Raw genomic sequence first — 20,581 nt, 5'->3', positions numbered from 1 at the left:
TAAATAAAATAAACCCCTCTTGTACCTAGGAAATGTGAGAAAGAAACATACCTCTGTTCTTGGGCTAGGCAAGGGCATTTTATTTTAAGGAATTGCAGTTTCAGCAAAAGAAGCATGTTCTCATAGTAAAATTGTAACTTCTATAGAACTATCACGAAGAGAGATACAAGGGAAGGAACAGAATACCAGAACCAGTGGGATAGCGAAAGAGGAACAGATACATGGACAGTAACAGAGAGGAAACGGGGACAGCAAGAGAAGGGCAGGAACAGAGAAAGAGAGAGACACACAGAGGGAGAGATCGGTTTAGGATTTTGTTTTGTTTTCACTTTATCACTGATTGTGTGCGCCATAAGAACTATGCACGCTGCCTCTAAATTAAGCCTGCCATCTTTGTCTTTGTGTGAAGCTGCCCAATAGTTAAGCACAGGTTAATTTAGTGACTTTTGTGGTTCGCCCTGACAAGGATTGTGGTTGTTGATTGAGTGGGTCTTCCACCCCTCTCAACCAATAACCCAATCTCTTACACATGTGAAATGGATTCTGTCACTGGGCCTTATTTGAGAAGTTCATCACACAGTCATGTTCTATGGACAGTATCCTTTTATGTTGCACCCTGGTGTATACTGGTTGGAGATCTACCCTACTTCCAGGCTGTTTGAAGACGTTTCCTTCGTGCACACGGCCACAGAGGGTCTGGTCCGTGTAGCAGCCACCTCTGAAAACACACAGGATGGGCCTCCATTTCCAGTATACTCAAGGGAGAGTGAGCGTCTCCTCTTTGATGCTCTGGGAGTGGGCAGCATTTATTTAGTTTATCTTAATTTACCATAAAGTAGCAGAGCACATGACAGAGAACTAAAACGGCATAAATTTAGTGACATTATAAAATAGTAACAGCATACCAGAAACTTCAGGAGCGAATGTTGGACTAGAATACAAAGAAAACATCGATTTTGAAGTAAAAAATAAAGAGCTGGTTTTGCTAGAGTTTTAAAAATGTGTGCAAACGTTTGAGCTCAGGAGTCTATGGACTTTCTCTGGTTGATTGTTACACAATCTTAGTACAAGTCCACAGACTGTTTGATTGGACGTCTCATTTTCTAGATTGAGGAATATTTAGGTAGAGCCCAGCATTACTTAAAGTAATGTTTTAAGAACTTGCTAGCTGGTTTTGTTTTCAGTTAGGTGGACTTTTTTAGGTGTGAGGCTTTGTGAGTGGTGCAACATATTTAAAGGTGATTTCACTTTCTGGGGGTAGCGAATGCAGTTCGTCTAGCTGTGATGGGGTTTTATTTTGTCACCTTTGATAGGTGAGCGGCGGCGTGAAAATTTATTTTAAGTGGACCAATGAAGAATTAGGTAGGTCTTAAAGATGTTTATTTCCTCCCTTGAGGTGAAAGAAAACTAATTCTTGCACCACTATTATGAAGTCATATTGAATTATGACTCATTTGATTTTTCTGAATAGGTGAATGTGAGTAGTTTTGTTATTTTTGTGTTGTGCAATGATACTTGGAGTGAATGCTTAATTCTAAAGATTTTGCCTGTGGTACCGAGACTGGGAAGATAGTAGGGAAGTATCTGGTACTTTAGATAAGATTGCATTTCACAAGTGTTATTCTGTGTGGTAGGAAGAATTCTGTGTTGCTTGAATAACATTTGAGAGGCAACAATATCATCCAGGATTTAAGCATTTAAAAAAACTATGTCCTCTTTGAGAGGCCATTTGAGTTGCACACCTTCTATAGAATAGTTTGCCACTTTCATAAATCGAGATACGCACATCTGGTAACATGATGTAATTGTTCTGTACTCATTGTCAGTAATATCAGTGAAAGGAAGGATTCCCGGGTAACTCTACCAAGTACATGTAGCGCATATGACCTGAATGAGTTGAGTTTCAAATGTTCAGACCTGTTGAAACTGAATGCTTTGCAGTATTTTAAATCAAAGTCATCCATTCTCATTGTTGTCACCAAGATGAAAAAAAATCTCCTTGATGTACCATGTCAAATGCTGTCAATGCTCTGCCCTGGGGTGAAAGCTACTATAGCTCAGTGCTACATTTCAATGGAAAAAGTAAGTTCCCACTAAATAAGTGGGAGGATAGTTGGGATGCAAGTGCTTTTTCAATTGGTTTTCCCAGAAATTGAAGTTTGGAACACAAGACTTTAGCACCCAAAGTTATCTTGGTGCTAGTTTCCGTGCTTTTTTTAAGTAAAGGAGATAGTTGTCCCCTTTTTATTATCTCTGATGGTAAAGGTTCCTTGTGAAGAAGTATAAATGATTGTAAGGATTTACTCTCATTCTCTCAAGGAAAGTCAGTTGTTAATAGACAAGCACCAGAATAGGACCTCGCTCATGAGGTCTAAAATGACATTTTGCAATATATGTATGTGCTCGGCACACAATCAAAAACGCTTTTCCTAATTTATCATTGCTCATGCTAGATAAGAAATAAGTTGGTGCTAATGTTAGATCTCCATGATCTTGTATTATTTATCCTATTGTTTGCCGCAGTACTGCTGCCACAATTATTTTATTGGGAACATTCCCATTCATATCAGTTTTTATCAAAACCTGTAGTTGAAGCTGAAAGGGAACTAGATGTTAGGGAAATACGATGACAGCGATACTGGTGATTAATGTATAAATAGGCAGTGAGAGGAAGAGTAATCAAATCTGCGGAAGAGAAAAATACGAATATGGAAAATCTATTAAATAGAATCCTGAACTCTCTGCGAATTAGTAGTTTTACCAATTTAAAGAAGATAGAATGGTATTTTAAAAAAATGAATGATTGAGGCAAAGGCTTGCATTAAAGACCACACGACTTGGGTGAGAGTAAACATTTTTGTGTCACAAAATGTAACTGTACTAGCAAAGCAAACTTGAGTTCTTTGTTGACCAACATAACTCTTGAGGTATGTCTCGGCTTACTCAGATAATCTCCCTTTGGTTTCAGAATGATGCTATCATGAGCACATCCATTCTTACAATATAATTCATAGTATGTGCCCATAATGGCATGACAAATCAAATTAGATAATATGTGTCTAGCATACGGGTGGGCGAAACCCATGGAGTTTCGCTCAACGGAATTCTGCAGAGTTATATAAAAACTCTGTGCAATTAAGCCGAGTTCCGCAAGAGGGGCGAATTCGGCACATCGCCCTGCTCGTGCTGATTTATAGTGCCAGGAGCTTGTTCTGTGCTGGAAAATCAGCACAAATTGCACCATGCAGCTTGCCAGAGGGCTCAATTTCTTTCTGCCGCTTGAGTAGATTTTCTACTCAAACAGCAGCTCTCCCGGTGCGACCGGTCGCAACCTGTCGCAACTGCCCACGTTGAGAAACTAGCCAGTAGGTGTTAGAGCACCCAAAATTCACGATAGGGGGGCGCAAATTCTCGCTCACCAAATTAACATTAGTGAGGCACGCATAAAAAAAACTCCACCATGCAGCAGTTGGTGGGCTTTTGCCGGAGCTCCGCATTCCAAGCGGACCGCAGAGTGGGCAAGCTCAGTGAACGCTGCCAGCAGAGCGGACTTCTCATCCACCACTAGTCTAGAACAGTCTAGATCTCATGCACTATATGGGTCTTCACAGTATGTTATGGATCTGTAGGTGTAGAAGTTAAGTTCTAAAATCTAAATGATTTCATTTACTGTCAAAGTGCTGCCAGGGCCTTTTAATTTCCACCCTGTCATCGTTTAGCAGTACCTGTTTGGATTTTTGCTGGCTTATTGTGTTTGCCATTAATTAATGTATTTATTTTTGTCTTAAAGGTTGCAGGCGTTGTTGGCAGAGCAGACCTTTTGTGTGCCATTTTCTTTGTGCTATCATTCCTTAGCTACTCCAAAGCCTTCCCAGAAAGTAAGTATTCTTGTTAATGAGCAATATTGGTAGCCCTCACATTTTCAATCTGTATGTATTTGTAGCTTTTTTTCTGTGTGTCATCTTATGCAGCCCATGTGAAAATAGTAACATGGCTATACTTGAAATGACCAGAGCGTAATGACAAGACATCTCTCATTATACAAGTTTTCTTCAATATTCTAAGTTTCTTTTGTACTTCTCGAGTCCTCTTCTGAGGCCATATGTACAAAACACTGGTTACAAAATATTGGTCTCAAAGTGTAACCTGTATTTTTGCAAACCCACATATATTAGCACAGTGTGGTTCACAAAATCCCAAACTGAAGGGAGTCCATATCTGACTTCCCTTATCAATATTCATCAGGTAGATCACAAATTACTTGTCACTAGGATTTGTTGCCAGCACAAGGATGGTGCATGCCTGTTGCAGACAACAGACCACCGTGTCTGTGATTGCTTTTTATATATTTGTTTTTTAAATGCTCCCAATTTTCCTTAACCCCTTCAGCGCGGCGCGGATTCCCGCGCTGTGCTGAAGGGTTCGAGCGCGGGCGGGGCCATGACGGAATGGTTCCGTCATGAGCATCGAAGGGGTTAAAGGAATTTCGGCTATATTTAAATAAAAATAAAAAAAAGTTTACAACCTTCAAAGTTTATTTGAGAGTAATCGGTGGTCCCCTGGACCACTGCCTACTCTTCAACAAACTTTCTCTTTTACATTCACAAAGGTGAAGGGCTCCATTAGGAGACCCCTACCCTCTTGCAAACTTCCTAATACCAAACGTTCGTATTTGGTAACATTTTATTGGTTTGTCCCCAGATTTCAGTTCAGCCCTGCCAAGTATTAAGATTAATGCATTTCAGTCCAGGTGCCTGCAACACCACACTGAAATACAAGGTTACACTAATTTAGGAGGTCCTGTCTGCCTTCAAATTGCTTGAAGCCCTCTGAACGTAGCTGTGTTGACTGGCCCCAGCTTCCCAGTTCTCTACCACTGGTGAAAGAGGCATGATGGACTGTGTTGTTACTTGATTGGTTGCATGATGCTGGGACCTTCCACTGACCATAAAGGATCACAACTTCGTCTTTTTAAAAATGATTTGTGCTCAGGCACTGACTTGCCCCAAGCAGCTGGGAGCTCCGATCTTACAGTGGAGCGAGTGCAGACAGAAGGCAGGGCAGGGCTGCGACTAGTATCTTACACCTCATAAAAGTGAGGCATTACTTTTAATATATATCATGACATGGGCATAAGTGCTTGATTTTATTTGCAGTGGTGTCACTTTATTTGTCACACATAAGGCCATGACATGTCACACGTAAGCAAACTGAAACATACAAATGTCATACAAGCACACTGAAAACACATGAATGTCATTCATTAGCATTCTGAAAACTTGCCACCTTTTTTCGTCGCAAAACATTGCTATATACCATAAGAAACTGCTATTTTAAAGGAATGCCCTTATCATGCCTCTCCCAAATTACGATTTGGTATGCCCTTCGAAACCCATTTTGCAATTCAGCAACCTGTCACCAAATCACAAAATTAGTTTAGTATATTCCAAAAAGACAGTCGAAACCCTGTGATTTTGCGAATCGTCGCAAACCCTCTGATTTAGCGAATCGCAGGGTTTGCAACCTCTAAATAGATTTGTACATCTAACCCCAGATCTCTAAAGTATTCTGCAATAATAACATTGCAGGACAGTCAAACATTTCCTAGCTATCATAAAGAAAAGTTTAAATTCTATTAAGGACACGGAGTCGAGGATTAGGCTTTTCTTTCTCCACTTGATTCATTCCAGCAGCCATCACTAGTTAATAACATAACAACAAACTACATTTCCCATGATGCTGCAGGAAATGGAAAGAGAAAAGTCCAAAAGTAATGTCCAATTCTGAAGCAAGACATCCAATGACTCGTAGATGATGATACTGCCCCGTGTGGTTTAGTGAGGGCTATAAACAGTTGTCTGATGCTATGTGGATATATGTCTACTGTCGCCACTTCATCGGCTTTGAGCGCTCAGACATATATAATCATGGGTGCGGTCCCCTCACGGCGGGAGGGCTGCACCGCGCAGAGAGCCTGTCAGGATTAGGTACGGCCGCGAAGGAAGCGAGAGATGCTCCTGCAGCCGCTAAAGAAGAGAAATTGCCGACGAGTAAATAGACAGTGCTAAATAGAGTTTACCTGCCATAAAAACACTCGCCCATAGGCAACATATAGAATTTTAACCATTTACAAACCGTCAAAACAGTAAATTATTTAGAGAAAAGCAAGTCACTTATCTTGCTGCTGCTGGAGCAGCGAAAAAAGAGGAGGGTAGAGCTTCCTCGGAGAGGAGGGGAAGTCATTGGATGTCATTCTTCAGGACTGGACATTACTGTTGGACTTTTTCTCTTTCTATTTCCCGTAGCATCATGGGAAATGTAATTTGTTGTTATGTTATTAACTACTGATGGCTGCTGGAATGAATAGAGTGGAGAAAGAAAAGCCTAATCCGAAGCCTGTGGCCCTGACATAGAATTCATACAACCACTGAACTGATAGGGAACAGAAATGTTTTGAAGCTGTGGGCTGCAAGGTGCCATTGTTATCCTGAGTTTAATTTGGTAATGGTGCTAGGCATTTCTTGTAATCAGAAGAAAGGCTGGGACACAATGGATGACTCGGACTGAGGGGGCAAGAAAGCCTGGAGGCTCCAGCCTTACAGCTTATGGTCCAGGGGTCTCCAACCTTTTCTGTAATAAGAGATACTTCTGCTCAATGAAAATCATTCCAAGTTACTAATATTGTTAGTGTTGGAATAATGACCACATCAAACAGGATAACATTGGTGGCCACCATGTGCAAACAGTGGACACTTCAGTGCAGTGTTGTCAGCAGTGTTCACTTCAGTGCATCAGGTAGGGTTGCCAGAAGCAGTGTAAAAAAGGCTTTGTCAATTTGGAATACATAGCAGCAATTCCCCTGGCACCAAGGTAATGATGTTAGAAAAAAGTCTCCCTAATGCCACATGATCTCTCACTCAAATATCAGCTTTAAATATGTTTGGGAGATTCAACCACTTTTCTGCAGACATACACTTATGAGGTCTGATGCACACATTTTCATCTCAGATGCACACTTTTCAATTTTGGTATACATATACTAATTCAGCTAGGCAAGATCTTTAAATTAAGTAACCTAGAATAAACACAGGAGAGCTGCTTGAAGGTAGCTGGAGAGCAACCAGTAGCTCATGAGCTACTCGTTGGAGAAACCAGTTATGGTCTTTTACTAGAAAATGTATAGTTAGGTGTCCTCTGGGCCGATTGGGTAAGTTGACCTCTCTGTCCCTTGTTTTTAAGTGACCTGCCGGTCTGGAATGCTGGGATTCCCTTACACCCCTTGCACTCTAAGGCTGTTCCTTTCTGGATTTCTTGTTGATCTTGTGCTTCAAAAGTGTTTATAGTATTTATGGCTGTACAAAGCTGTCAATCATAAAGAAGGCCTAGTCCTTGACTTGTAGAGCAGAGACTAGTTCTGTGAAACATTTGGGAAAATGATCCACATGAGACTGGCATTAACTGTACTTTCCGAGGACGAGTGACTAGGGCAATGATCTGCTTCCACTGCATCAACTGCGAAATGTGAAAACTCTAATGTATCCATGGGTTAACACTGCAGGAACACTGTTTCCTCGTTATGGGAATACCACGTTTACAGATACATGACATCAATTTAGCGTCATCTTTTTTCTAAATTGCAATTAAATTATTTGTAGTTAAATGTGATATTTTACAATAAATTCAAAATCGCCATAAAAAGGGGACCACCCATATTGATATTTCTGATGTCTTTATTAAGGCCTTAGGACTTTTCTTTGCTTGACAGTCACCAAGGCACACTGTGCACCAGTGACTTGCCCGCATTCCAGTTGAAATGTACTCTCCGTGGCATCATAACCTCCCTCTTCCATGTTAATTCTCTTCTTCCCTTAGATCGATGTTTACCCTCTTTTAATTTTTATGTGCTGCCCCCAACTTTTTGCTCTCTTCAAGGAAAAGTGGCATCCAATGCTTTTAGGTTGAAGGTGGCGGCCACAGCCCCCCTCCCTTTTTTATTAAGTGTGGTACTTCCATAGCTATGTTTTCCCCCTAAATTATTTATCACCATCTCAGCTCTGCCTGCCACTATGTGTAATCTTGCAGTGTAGTGCAAATGGAAATTTGTCCAGAGCCATGTCCAAGTTCACATAAGTATAATAAGTAACCACTGGGGCATCTATAGGCCATCAATTTTATTTTTCTTTACTATCTTTATGCATCAATTAATTTTCTCATTGTCATTATGGCATGCATAAAAACATAAATTGCCTTAAATAAGTTTCGTTATCAAAATATACGTATTCCTATGTTTTATTTGGCCATGAGTTCTCATTTATTTCAAGAACATCAGCGTTGGTGTTTCGAGTGTTAGGTAATGGGGAAGAGAGGCCACAGTCATGATGTGATCAGTAGCTGAGCTCCCACAAGGCCAAAACAATCTGCTCCACAAATGTAAGCTGGTTTCAGCGAGGATTCCCTGGCTCTACCTGGGTAGCTTGTAGCATGCAGCAAGGCCTTCACCAGAGAAAATGTATACAGTGTATGTGCAGAAAGTAGCCAAGGAATCAGCAGTTAAAACATAAAGAACTTACAATATCTGAATGTAGTTAGTAAATAGAATAAAATATATATTTAGAAAGTTCCCTAAAATCAAAAAAGTCAAATGCAGTGATCAAAGATTATATAGAAAACAAACATCTCATAGGGAAGAATTTCACAAAGGCATTCCAGTGTATCTTACTGGAAATTAAAAAACATGTGAACAAGTTAATTTCCCATAAGTAGTTGATCAGGACCTAGGCGACCTAAGTGGCTCACCTGTGTATTAACGTAGTAGTATAGGAGTTGTTGGTTGATCCCCCCCTGAAATTGTTTATGTTTAGACTTAATCATTTTCTGGAGAAAGAAAGCCTTCAGCATGGCATATCTTAAGACTGGCTTTCGGCCACCATAACGTCAGCTATGTACAAAAATCAGTTATGCGGTAACCTTGACCTTACCACCAAAATAATCTGAGTGAAATAAATGGCGAACCACCAAGGAATATCTTTTTGGAGAGACTTTGCAGATTCTTCTGGTTGTTTAGTGGACCATTTAAAAAAGTGCATAGAGTTTGCATAAGTTCTGGCACCGGTGCTGTCTTAAAAAAAAAATCTCAAATATTCAAAGCTGGTTTCTAAGACATAAGCCCATCATTTTTTGTTGCATGGAGGCCCCCTATATTCAGTTTCCAGGTCCACAATAAGTGCGTATTTCCAACAGGTCCAATGCAGTCTAGCCAAGGAGGCAACAGCTTTCTGTGCATTGAGACTTTTGCACCCTGGAACAGAGCTGTTTGGAGGCAAGATGGCGGTTTGTCTGAAGCCGTAGTGCACACGATTGATCAGAGCTCCATGGTGAACTAAATGTTTGCTTGCTCCTAAGGATACTGATCCCGATGTCTATGCCTATTGTAGGCTAAAAGACTAAAGGATAGAGTCACGGAGATGATAGAAGATAACCATCCTAACCAGCATGTAGTGGTCGAATTATCGTATAACCAGTTAACTACTCTTGGGACGGTGATCGGCTTGACCGTCCTTCGATACATGCAGAAAGCGCTGGCAAAAGAAAGAAGTGTCGGTAAAACCTACCTCACTGCAGGTGTTACGACTGTGGTCGATGACGATATGGCTCCTAAGAATACAGCGATGGTGACGGCAGCAGCTTGGGCCAGAGCTGCAAGAATTGCACAGCGCGAAGCCATGGAGAGGTCCGGTGGGGTCATAGCAGAAGCTGGAGAAGAAACTATTCTTGATGATGGAACCGGAGGGACGCCGAAGCGCCGAGGTGCCACAGCCCGGGAAGGAAATCCGACCGGCCCATCTGTGGTGGAACTGCTCCGCAAGGCTTCAGGAGTGCATCCGGTTCATGCTGGGAAGAGTAAACCCGGAGACTCTGAGAGACCCGATGAGCATTGCAGCGCGGATCCGGAGATAAACACAGCGGGGCAGGCGCCGGGGAACACCCCGAGTGCGAGGAATGCTTTGCCAGGAGAATTAAATTTCTCAAATGCTCCAGTTGAGGCACATATAGTAACATCGGCAACCTCGAGAGATAACAGCGGAGGAGCTCAAGCGACTAAATACAACGCCGGCGCTCCCACCGAGACTGACGACAGGGAGAATGAAGGTATGCTTACGCCTGTTTTGACTCTAAACAATAATTTTATCAATGTAGACACAGGTACAAGTCTTGAAGAAGGCATATCCAACTTAACTGATACTAATGTAAATATAAATTAACCCAAAAAGCCCCACCAGATGCTGGCAGTATTAAAACTGGCTTCTGATCCTGAATTACAACAAGCACATCAAAAATGTCAATTACAAGGGAGGAGCCAAGATGGCGACCGGAGCAGACGCTTGAGCGCCCGGCTCCGCCGGCCCTTGGCCTCGGACTATCATCCTGATTCCTAACCTCGCCGATTTTCGAGGTGCAACGTGCGCGACGACGCGCTGACCGCGCCGCCGCTTTCCCGGAGTCTGAGCCCGCCCGGATGCCGGAGTTCTTGGTGCCTTTGTTCTCCGCGCTGGACCCCTGCTCTATGGTGGCCTTGGCCGGCCCCCTGGAAGCTCCGCAGTCACTGGACCCCCGGCGCAAATCTGAGCCCCGCGGCCCCGATCCCGCCTCACACCACGGATTGTCGCCAGATGAGCCGGGGGAGAGACGCCCGGACACCTCCTTCACCTTTCACCTGATGGGCTGGAGCTATAGGGTAAGCCCCGGTGTGGCGGGTCTCCTGCTTCGCTCTGTGGCCCGCGCTGTGGAAGGCTGCGGACCCCCTTCTTCTATTGCCTAGTCGGCTGCAAAGAGAGTCCGAGGGAGGGGAAGCGACTGTTGGCTTTCACCTGTTGCGGCGCAGACCTGCGTGGAATTGCCTCCTTGTTACGACCCCCCCCCTGGCCACTGTACCGTTCAGCGGTAAAACATGGTGTTGATTGCCTGCTCGCTGCCGGGGGGCGATGCTCCGGTCTCGCCCGCTGCCCGCTTCGCCCTCCCTCTACCAGACTCCAGCTCCACAGTGCCGTCCCGGATTGCTGCCGATGTGGGGGCGCAGCTTCCGCTGACATGCGGCTCCGTTCTGGCTGCCCTGCGGGACCTTCGTCTGCAATTGTGTGTTGGCTTGCAAACGCTGAGTGAGCGGTTCGACTCCATACTGTCGGCTGCGGGTCGTGAGCGCCCCGTTTGTTCTCAACAAGACGTGGGTCTGCCAGTGCCTCTGTCCTCTTGCGGGGACGCAACGACTGTGTATAACCGTGCTACACTGGTGTCTGCATCTGGCTTTCCCGGCACCCAGGATCAATCGATCTCCTGCTCATTTGTGGACACTTTGTTTCCCCGTTCATTGCTGCCTGCTTTGTTGTTGCCTGCCTCACCGCGTCCGCAAGAGTATCCAGCTGAGCGACACCTGACGTCCTCGAGGAACCGTTCACGGTGGCCTACGGCTTCTTTTATGTGGAACTCCTGTACTTTACAGGCCAGGTCTGGATTTTATATGGTGCACAAGGGGACCTCAATAGACGATCGGCGGCCATTTTGTGATTCTACTTCTCCATCTTCTCCCAAGCGGCCATATTAGTCTTTGTCTGCACGGGCTGCGGGGCCTTCATGTGGGGGCTAGTCTAATCTTACGCCCGCGATCGGGCCAGGGCTAGATTGATTTCTATCACCATGGTGTCACGGATGGGCTGGACTGGGACTGGAACTGTCTGCATATGTTGTGCGCACTCGTCGCGATTTGTTTGCCTTCATTTATATTGTTGTGACACGTTATCTTCACACGACCACCTTTGGGTGTAGTGGGTTCTCAGTGTGTGGAGACGTAGTTGGCCGGTGGTTTCGGGTGCTCCGAGGTTACGTGGGCTCCTCCCCGCTTTCTTCTTTGTTTTCTTATTTTCTTTACTCTATTCCTACTTTCTCTCTTGTCTATATTTCGGGTTCATTGGGCGACAGGCACTATGCCGGGGGGGGGGGCAGGCCGTAGCCTCCGCATTGGTGTAGGGTGGGGGGGTAAATTACCTTTTCTTTTTAGTTCTATGGGCCTCTTTCTTCTATGTCTCTGCGCTATACTTGTTTCCGATTTGGTGTCCGGGTGTGGGGTGGATTGAGTGGGGGTGGCTTTGGAGGGGTGCGTATTTACTCATGTGACTATCCTGTTATATAACTGCATCGCCTCACTGTCTGAGATTTTCTATGGCCGTTTTAATGATGCTGCTGCTCTCCCGTGTGATGAAGCCATCTTGCGGACTCGAATCTCCTTGGTTCTATCCTCTACTGACTTTTTCCTCGATAAAATTATTTTGAAAACCTTAAAATTAACCTTTACTTCTCCTTCCCCTGGTGTCAAGGATCTCTCCAGTGTATAACTCCTGAATCGTTGCTAATCTTGACCATTGACGCACAGGGGTTGTAATGTGTGTCTCAGTGCTTAACCGTTTTGTGGCCGGCCTGATGGTTGTAGGCCCGTATTTGTCCTTTTCATATGCACAAATAAAGGTTTTAAAAAAAAAAAAAAAAAAAAATGTCAATTACAGGCGGTAAGCCTGAATTCAAATATAAATATTGATAACGTGGTGGTAACTGACCTGGAAATGAAGGAAACATTCAATTATGATGGCCATACAGACCCTGAAAAGGACCCTAGCGATTTTTTTTCTTTCTCGGACGAAGCAGAGTGGTCAGATAATTCTACCTCAGGCGAGACCGATCAGAGTGCTAGCGGCGAGAAATCACAAGCAGCCAGCGTTAGACCCAAAACAACGGTGAAACGGGGGGAAAAAAACATTTTGATGAGACAGATCTAGTATGGGACTATACCCCTACAAACCAACTCACTAGTTCCTCCTGCACAGCTGATCCGAAACAACAATCAAACCGCTTAACACCAGGTGATATACCAGCTGTAACCCTTGATACTGTCCTGCAAGCAATAGCATCACACCGTGAGGAGACCTCACAAGATGGCCACAAGGCACAGGCAGCCCTACGTAAGGTACAAGGGGTAGTTCGAAAACTGACCAAGACCTGCAGTACCTTCGGGGACCGTCTGACCGAGCTGGAATCCAGAATCGTCTCTAATGAAGCAGGAATCGCCATGAACCAAGAAAGGGTTGAATCACATGAAGCTGAACTAGCAGATGTTAGATGGAAGCTGGAAGAATTTGAAAATCGCCAACGCAGAAATAACTTACGCATTCTGGGGGTTCCCGAGACAGTTGAAGGGGGAGATGTTCACTCATTTGTTGTGAATCTTCTACGTGAATTACTGCCCGAACTCTCGCACTGGAACTGGGAAACAGAGGTACAACGTGCCCATCGGATACCCTTCAATTTGAAATCACCAACAAAACCAGGAGCATACCCTCGAGCTATCCTTGTATTTGTCGGCAATTTTCTGCTCCGCCAGGCTATTTTTGAGAAAGCTAGGCCTGAGACGAAACGCACTGCAAACGGGATTACATATTTTGTACGCCCAGATTTTTGCCACTCTACCGTCGAAAGACGGTAGAGATTGCGCCAGTTAATTAGGCCATTTCAGGACAAGCAAGCGCAGGCATTTCTGAGTAATCCTGCACGGCTTAAAATAATTTATAATGGTCAAACCAATTTTTTTACCTGGAGGGGCTTAACAAAAAGCATTAAGTAGGAATAATAGGAAGAGAATTGAATGAGGCCAGTAGAATGAGAGGTTTAGTATTTCAGAATCTGTGTTCCTAGCACTAGAATGATTTAGGCTGGTAACAGTATCTAAAATATGGTAATAGATGGAAGAGATTTAATGTAATTGGGGGAAAAAAATATTAGAGCAAGCTCTGATCAATTGGTGCATGCTCATCACAACCAGACTCTTATAGAGTCTGTACGCCTCACATTGGGTGCAGGGAGGGTATGGGGCATGGAGGGAGGGTGGGTGAAGGGAGGGCAAATGGTTAAAACAAACAAAATAAACAATTCCAATTTGATAATGAAACTAAAAACTGATATAAACTGAGATAAAAATAGCACAAGAAGACCGAAATTCCCCTGAAGAGCGAAAAGGGAAATTAATTAAACTGTTGCAAATACATGCTCTTAAGAGACCGACTTGTAAACTGCAATGGGGAAGATAACAATATGCACATGGAATATAGCAGGGCTGAACGATAGAAATAAACGTGCCCGCCTAGTCGAGATTATAAAACAAAATCCTACTGATATTATTTGTTTTCAAGAGACTCACTTGCCTTGGGAGAAAAGAGATTTATTAAAAATTTATGGCTATAATTTACTGGCCTGCACGTCTCAAACATCGAATATCCGAGGTGTAGCCATCATAGCCAAAGCCCCCCCTTAGGAAAAGTTATACGTAAGGCAGTAGATACTCAAGGGAGGTGGGTCATCGTGAAGTTGGCACTGGGAATAACTATCTGTTCAGTGTATGGATCAAATCAAGATGACCCCTACATATTTGAAAATCTGGAATTGGAACTCTCATCATGGCCAGGACCACTTGTATTTTGTGGTGATTTTAATATATCACTAGGGACTGCATTCAGGAAAGAAAGACAACAAATATACACAGAACGCAAACCAAGAGTATTCAATTCTATCTGCCAACTTAGGGACAGTTATGACCTATTGGATATATGGGATTTAAAAAATCACCCCGATCCAGGGTATACTTATTTCTCATATCCCCACAATAAATATGTTAAAATAGATTATATATTAACAACAAGGGATCTGTCTAACCAAGCGAGAATCCTCAAATGCCCAAAAACAATCTCTGACCATAATGCTCTAATTCTCACAATTGATTTAATGGGGTTCACCAGACAATATTCAAAATGGACTTTCGATAGGAAACTCCTTGTCAATAGAGATTATATAAACTATATCACTAAATGGGCTCAAGGTTATTTTGACAGATATAGTGCCTCTAGGGGGGTGGTGTGGGATTGTTTTAAAGCTACCCTTAGGGGTGAGACAATTAGCTATGTGGCAAGAATTAAAAAACAGCATAACAATGAACACCGCCTACTGATGCTAGAGCTAGCTAGAGCAGAAGAGGAACATGCTGCATCATTAGCCCGACGTGACGAGGGGAAGATTACGTTACGCCAAATACTATTATTGAAAATTGATCTTAATAAGGGGCTGACACAGAAAGCGGCAGAAACCTAACGAATACATCAAAGCAATATGTATGAAAATGGCGAAAAGATTGGGAAACATCTTGCCTTGCGGACGCGACAGAGGATTTCTTATAATATAATTACATCTATTAAGTCAGAAGGTCATAACTATACCAAACCTGAAGAGATAGTCGAAATATTTCAACAATACTATCAAAAGCTGCATAAATGTGATAACATAACTGTCTCGGATGAAATTGAAACATTCTGGAGCGAATTTACAGCTAACACAGGCTGGTATAGTGACATTGATTGTATAACAAAAGAAGATCTTGAGAAAGAAATTACCATTACAGAACTACAAACTGCCCTGACAACTCTAGCTTCAGGGAAGGCGGCAGGCCCTGATAGAATTCCATTAGAACTATATAAAATCCTAGGAGAACAAATATTACCCTTCCTATTAGATCTCTTTGTTGGTCTCCAATGGAGCGGGATTCCACCAGACTCCTGGAAGTAGACTAACATAATCATCTTCCATAAAAAAGGTAAACCTGCAGATCCACCTTCATCGTATCGCCCAATCTCATTGATTAATTCTGATTCAAAATTCTACGCCAAGATCTTGGCTAATCGGCTCGGGAGGGTCATCGAACATCTGGTATCCCCCTGGCAACATGGCTTCATCCCGGGCAGAGGCACCACTGACCATACTCGAAGAGTTATCTCACTTTTCGATATTATGGCTGGTACGGGGGACCGGATGTCGATGATCCTTCTTGATGCTGAGAAAGCCTTCGACCGGGTGTCGTGGGAATTTCTATGGGGGGTCCTAGATCGGAACAACTTTGGGCCTAATCTGGTAAAGGCTATTAGAGCAATGTATCAAAAACCAACTGCGATACTTCAAATAAATGGGTATTGAGTCCGGGGGTATTAATATATCGAGAGGAACTAGGCAAGGGTGCCCCTGCTCCCCTTTATTATTCGCTATGTATATCAATCCTTTAATTGTGAAACTTCTTCAGAGCCAAGTAATAAAACCAATAATAGTGGGTCTATATAAAACAAAAATACTTGCCTATGCGGACGACGTAGCTGTACTAACATCAAATCCGTCTGAAGCAATGGTAGAAGTAGAGGCAATCACGCAGCTATTCGGTAAATATTCTGGATATTCTCTTAATAAAGATAAGACGATTATCTTATGCACCTATAAAATAAACTATATCGACCCTAGAAAAGCAGAAACAGCAACATACCTTGGGGTATGTATAAGCACAAAGATTCAAGATATCTGCAAACTAAACTATGATTCATTAGTGAGCATTATAAGAAAGGATCTAACACGAATAAATAGTCTACTCTACACCTCTCAATTATCGGCAGAGGAAATTTTATAAAAATGAACATACTTCCTCGGGTATTATACTTATTTCTGGCTATTCCTCTAATGGTTGATGACAACATCATGAGAACTATAGAATCACAAATCGCTAACTTCATCTGGCAATTTGGAAAAATCAGGAGGTCCTTGAAGTATTTATCACTGCCCCAGGATAGGGGTGGGATGGCAATTACCAATGCGACATTTTATCTATGGGCTGCGCTTTTCCAACAAATGACACCTCTGTTCAATTCTTCACCCGATACGGAGAATATAGGGGATATAGAAATACCATCTATTTATGAACTATCAATCGGAAGGAAGGCCAGAGGACTATTACTGAGACAACTAGAGCATAGTTACTTTAAAAAAAACAAATTTAAAATTGTTAGTAGTGCATGGAAGATATGGAATAAAATCTCTCAACACATGGCAATCCCCAAATGGAACAGATATTCTCCTCTATGGCATTCCTCACTATTACCAGCACAAGCCAATGATGTTTTAGCTAGAAATTGGGAAAGCAAGGGGATCATTACGGTATGGGATTTTCAGGGTGAAGACTCATCTGCCAGTTTTTTAAGATTACATGAAAAATATGGGGTCTCTAGCAATGATTACTTTAAATTTATCCAAGTTAATACTATTTTGAAACTAAAAATCCTACTATTACATTGGGAAAAATTCCCTTGTTGGAGACCGTAAATAAACAAAGAACAAAGATTGGCATAATATATAGTCTTCTTCTTGAAAAGCTGCCAGATGACCTAGAACGAAAGGAGGTGTCATGGGCTGGTAAACTGACTAACCCAAACGTTGACATCGATAAGTGTTTGTTATTAACATCACAACTGCTCTTATCATCGAATCTAAAGGCCCAGCTATATAAAACAATCTACAATTTATATTATACTCCAGCTAAGCTTCATGCTTGGGGCAAAAGGATAAACGACGAATGCCCTAGATGTGGAATCGGTCCAGCCACTCTAATACATATGTTTTATGAATGTGACAAATTAACATTATTTAAAAATATGCTTTCAGAATTTTGGGAAGAGGTGTTCGGGCATAAAGTAGCAGAATCGTCCACCTTATATAATCTCAGCTATGACAATACTCTTGAACTAAGCCAAGAAGAGGAGTCCTGCCTGTTTATTGGCACAGCGGTTTATAGAATAATACTAGCGGCACACTGGAAAGATGTAGATCCACCGAGTTTTCAAATGTGGCTAACTCGTTTTCTGGGAGTATACAATCAGGAAAAAGCCATTTATGTCACGAGAGGGGGTCATTCCAGAGCACGGGGCAGTAAGATCTGGGCCCCAATAGAAACCTGGAGTATAGCCATAAGAATGATTTAAAAATAAAAGTGCTCTAATTAAAATAGGTAGATGATCGCTATGATTACAATATCTGATTAGAATTGATATAATGAATTGAATTGTATACTTAATGTATTCTCTATTTATCAAATTAACTTCTTGAATCCCCCTTTTCTTTTCTTTCATGTATTGGATAACAGCTGTATGTATGTATCTATTTTCAAATGTTTCAATTGGAGTTGTATAAATAAATAATTTAAAGAAAGAGACTTTTGCACCCTTCCGTCTCTTGAGGGAAATTCCACATCGGCTAGCAATCTTCATTAGCACAATTTTGACCTGGTTTCGTCCTGCAGATCAGCAGAACACTGGCACCACCAGTCATGGCGTAAAATGCTGGAAGCAGAAGTCATGGCAGAGCAGGAGGGTCCTCTATTCACTAATCTAAGGCAGACCAGCAAGAATTATATATACCACATATTAACTGTGATGATCCCCATCTCAGAGCTGTCCCAATCATCTAAACTCCAATCCAAGGTCTTCCAGTTTAGTTCTCGCAGTTTCAAGGGAAAACTCGTCTCATGAACCAACACTTTGCTTAGGCCTCCTTTAATGCATGGATCCGCTTGTTCACTTGGGTCTCACTTCTGAATAAGGAAATGTTCTTTAAGTTATCTTCAATTACAATGTTCTACTTCTCAGGCCCACAGGGATTTCCTGCCTTCCTGTTTCGAAATGTTGTGGTCATCCCTTTGAAGAGCCTGCTGGAGAGCAGACACCACAAGTTGTGTATAGTGAGGGCATTCCAGGCGGATTTGTGAGCTTGGGCAGAATATATTTCACATCTCATAACTTTGCAGACCATGTTGTATACAGTCTTGATTTTCAATGCCGTTTCGAATCAAAGTCTATCAATTTATTGACCCAATATGATTCACTTAGCAGGAGATATATTGTGGAACGGAAGTTGCAGGAAACGTTCAATCTAAAATAACATTGTTTTTGTGGGACTTATATATCCTTGCCTTGTACTTACCATGTCTTTAATCAATGCAGCTATTACTGAGACTGGCACACATCGGACTGACTGTCTTGCCAGAGTGACATTTGTGCTATTTTGAAAATAAAAATGCTTATCATTTTAAACAGAGCACATGTGACTGCTCCAGATGAGAAGGCTGAAGTGACTGTAGAAGTGAAAAGACCCAGGGCCAGATGCATCAACACACCGTTTTGCGAGTCCCTAATTGCGAATCATTGCGATTCGCAATTAGGAAATCGCAAAACAGCATGCATGAAAGTGTGTTGAACACTTTCTGTGATTCCTAGGGGATCGCAAATGACCTACCTCATGCATATTAATGAGGTAGGTCACAATTTGCGACCTCCTAGGAATTACAAAAATCATAGGGATCGTGGCCTGCTGGGGTCAGCAGACCACTAGGTCCGTGATTGCTTTTAAACAAAGCAATTTTAGTTTGTAAAGCAGACCGTTTTCCTTAAAGGAAAACGGGCTGCTTTACAAAAATTAAAATGAAAAGTTTTCCTTTCATTTTTACAAACATTCGCAAAGAATGGGTTACCACCTACTTGAAGTAGGTGGTAAAATGCGAATATTTTGCGACCGCATTTCGGTCAGAAAAAAAACATTCATGCATACCGATGCAATTCGGTATTAGGAAGGAACGCCCTAAACATGCCCCTTCCTAATTGCGAATCTCAAACCCATATTGCGATTCGTTAACAGGTTACCGAATCACGAAATAGGGTTTGCTGCATCTGAAAAGCATTTTTTGCGTTCGCAAACTGGCCGATTCTGCGAATCGGCCCGTTTGCGAAGACAAAAATGCTTGATGCATGTGCCCCAAAATGTCCAGAGCAAACTATAGGGGGTGTGCGCGGCAAAGATAACAAGATGGATTTCCATGTTATCAATGTTTCAAAATCATTATTTGCTTAGGTCACAATAATCAAAAACTGTTTCAGAATTGCTCTAAATTTCATTTACACAATTACTTCTCGCTTTTATTGTTTTTCGGTTCACTGTTTAAGCACTGATTTAGTGTGCCCCTTGCAGTGTAAAAACACAAGGCACACTCTTCAGGTAGATATAGAGATCTTTCAATAGTCTTTTTTTGAAGGAGTCTGTACCCCATTAATCAAAGGAAAGGGGTATTGGATCTCTCACATATTAGGTATGTACATTTTTAGTTTGCATTCTTGCAACAGAATGAAACAGTTTGAACTATACTTCTTCTACTCCCCATGATACAAGCCTACACCCACTAGTTAATGTTTTGCTATTTGGGTAGTATCAATTCCTTGAATTTCTGATTCTTGGGCACATTTCATTCCCAATCAGTTTCTAACTGGGGTCATGTCAAAAAATGTGCCTCAGAGTGCCCAAAGTGTTGAGCAGAGTCAACCATGACATGCATCCATCTTACATTATGAAATATGTTACAATGGTGTAATACAATCTAACATGTTATTAAAACTGGAGGCTAATGTATATTGACACATTCTTTTCCATACATTGTGCTATTTAAATTTAAAAAATCCCTTTTATCACCAGATGCACATCTTCCACAGGTAACTCCATCAAATGATTAATTCAGTTTATTAAACGTTATATATTTTTTTTAAGTTCACAAAAAGAATTTCATGAAGTGTCCCGAATGATGGAGTTAAGGGAGTATTTATTGAAATTATTGAACTTCTGGAATTGGGTAGGATCA

At 42.2% G+C, this 20,581-nt stretch overlaps 1 protein-coding gene across 1 annotated transcript in view; it reads left to right on the top strand.

The window, feature by feature from the left end:
- The window catches only part of TMTC4 (transmembrane O-mannosyltransferase targeting cadherins 4), a 724,433-nt gene that overhangs the window by 173,522 nt on the left and 530,330 nt on the right, over positions 1 to 20,581 (top strand). Inside the window, exon 5 of the mRNA XM_085622264.1 lies at positions 3,791 to 3,878. Coding sequence (XP_085478390.1) covers positions 3,791 to 3,878 — 88 coding nt within the window. The remainder of the gene's footprint in view (positions 1 to 3,790; positions 3,879 to 20,581) is intronic.

Source organism: Triturus cristatus, chromosome 8, assembly GCF_964204655.1.
Source record: "Triturus cristatus chromosome 8, aTriCri1.1, whole genome shotgun sequence".
In the NCBI taxonomy this organism is placed as follows: Eukaryota; Metazoa; Chordata; class Amphibia; order Caudata; family Salamandridae; genus Triturus; species Triturus cristatus.
This window is presented reverse-complemented; position numbering and strand designations above follow the sequence as displayed.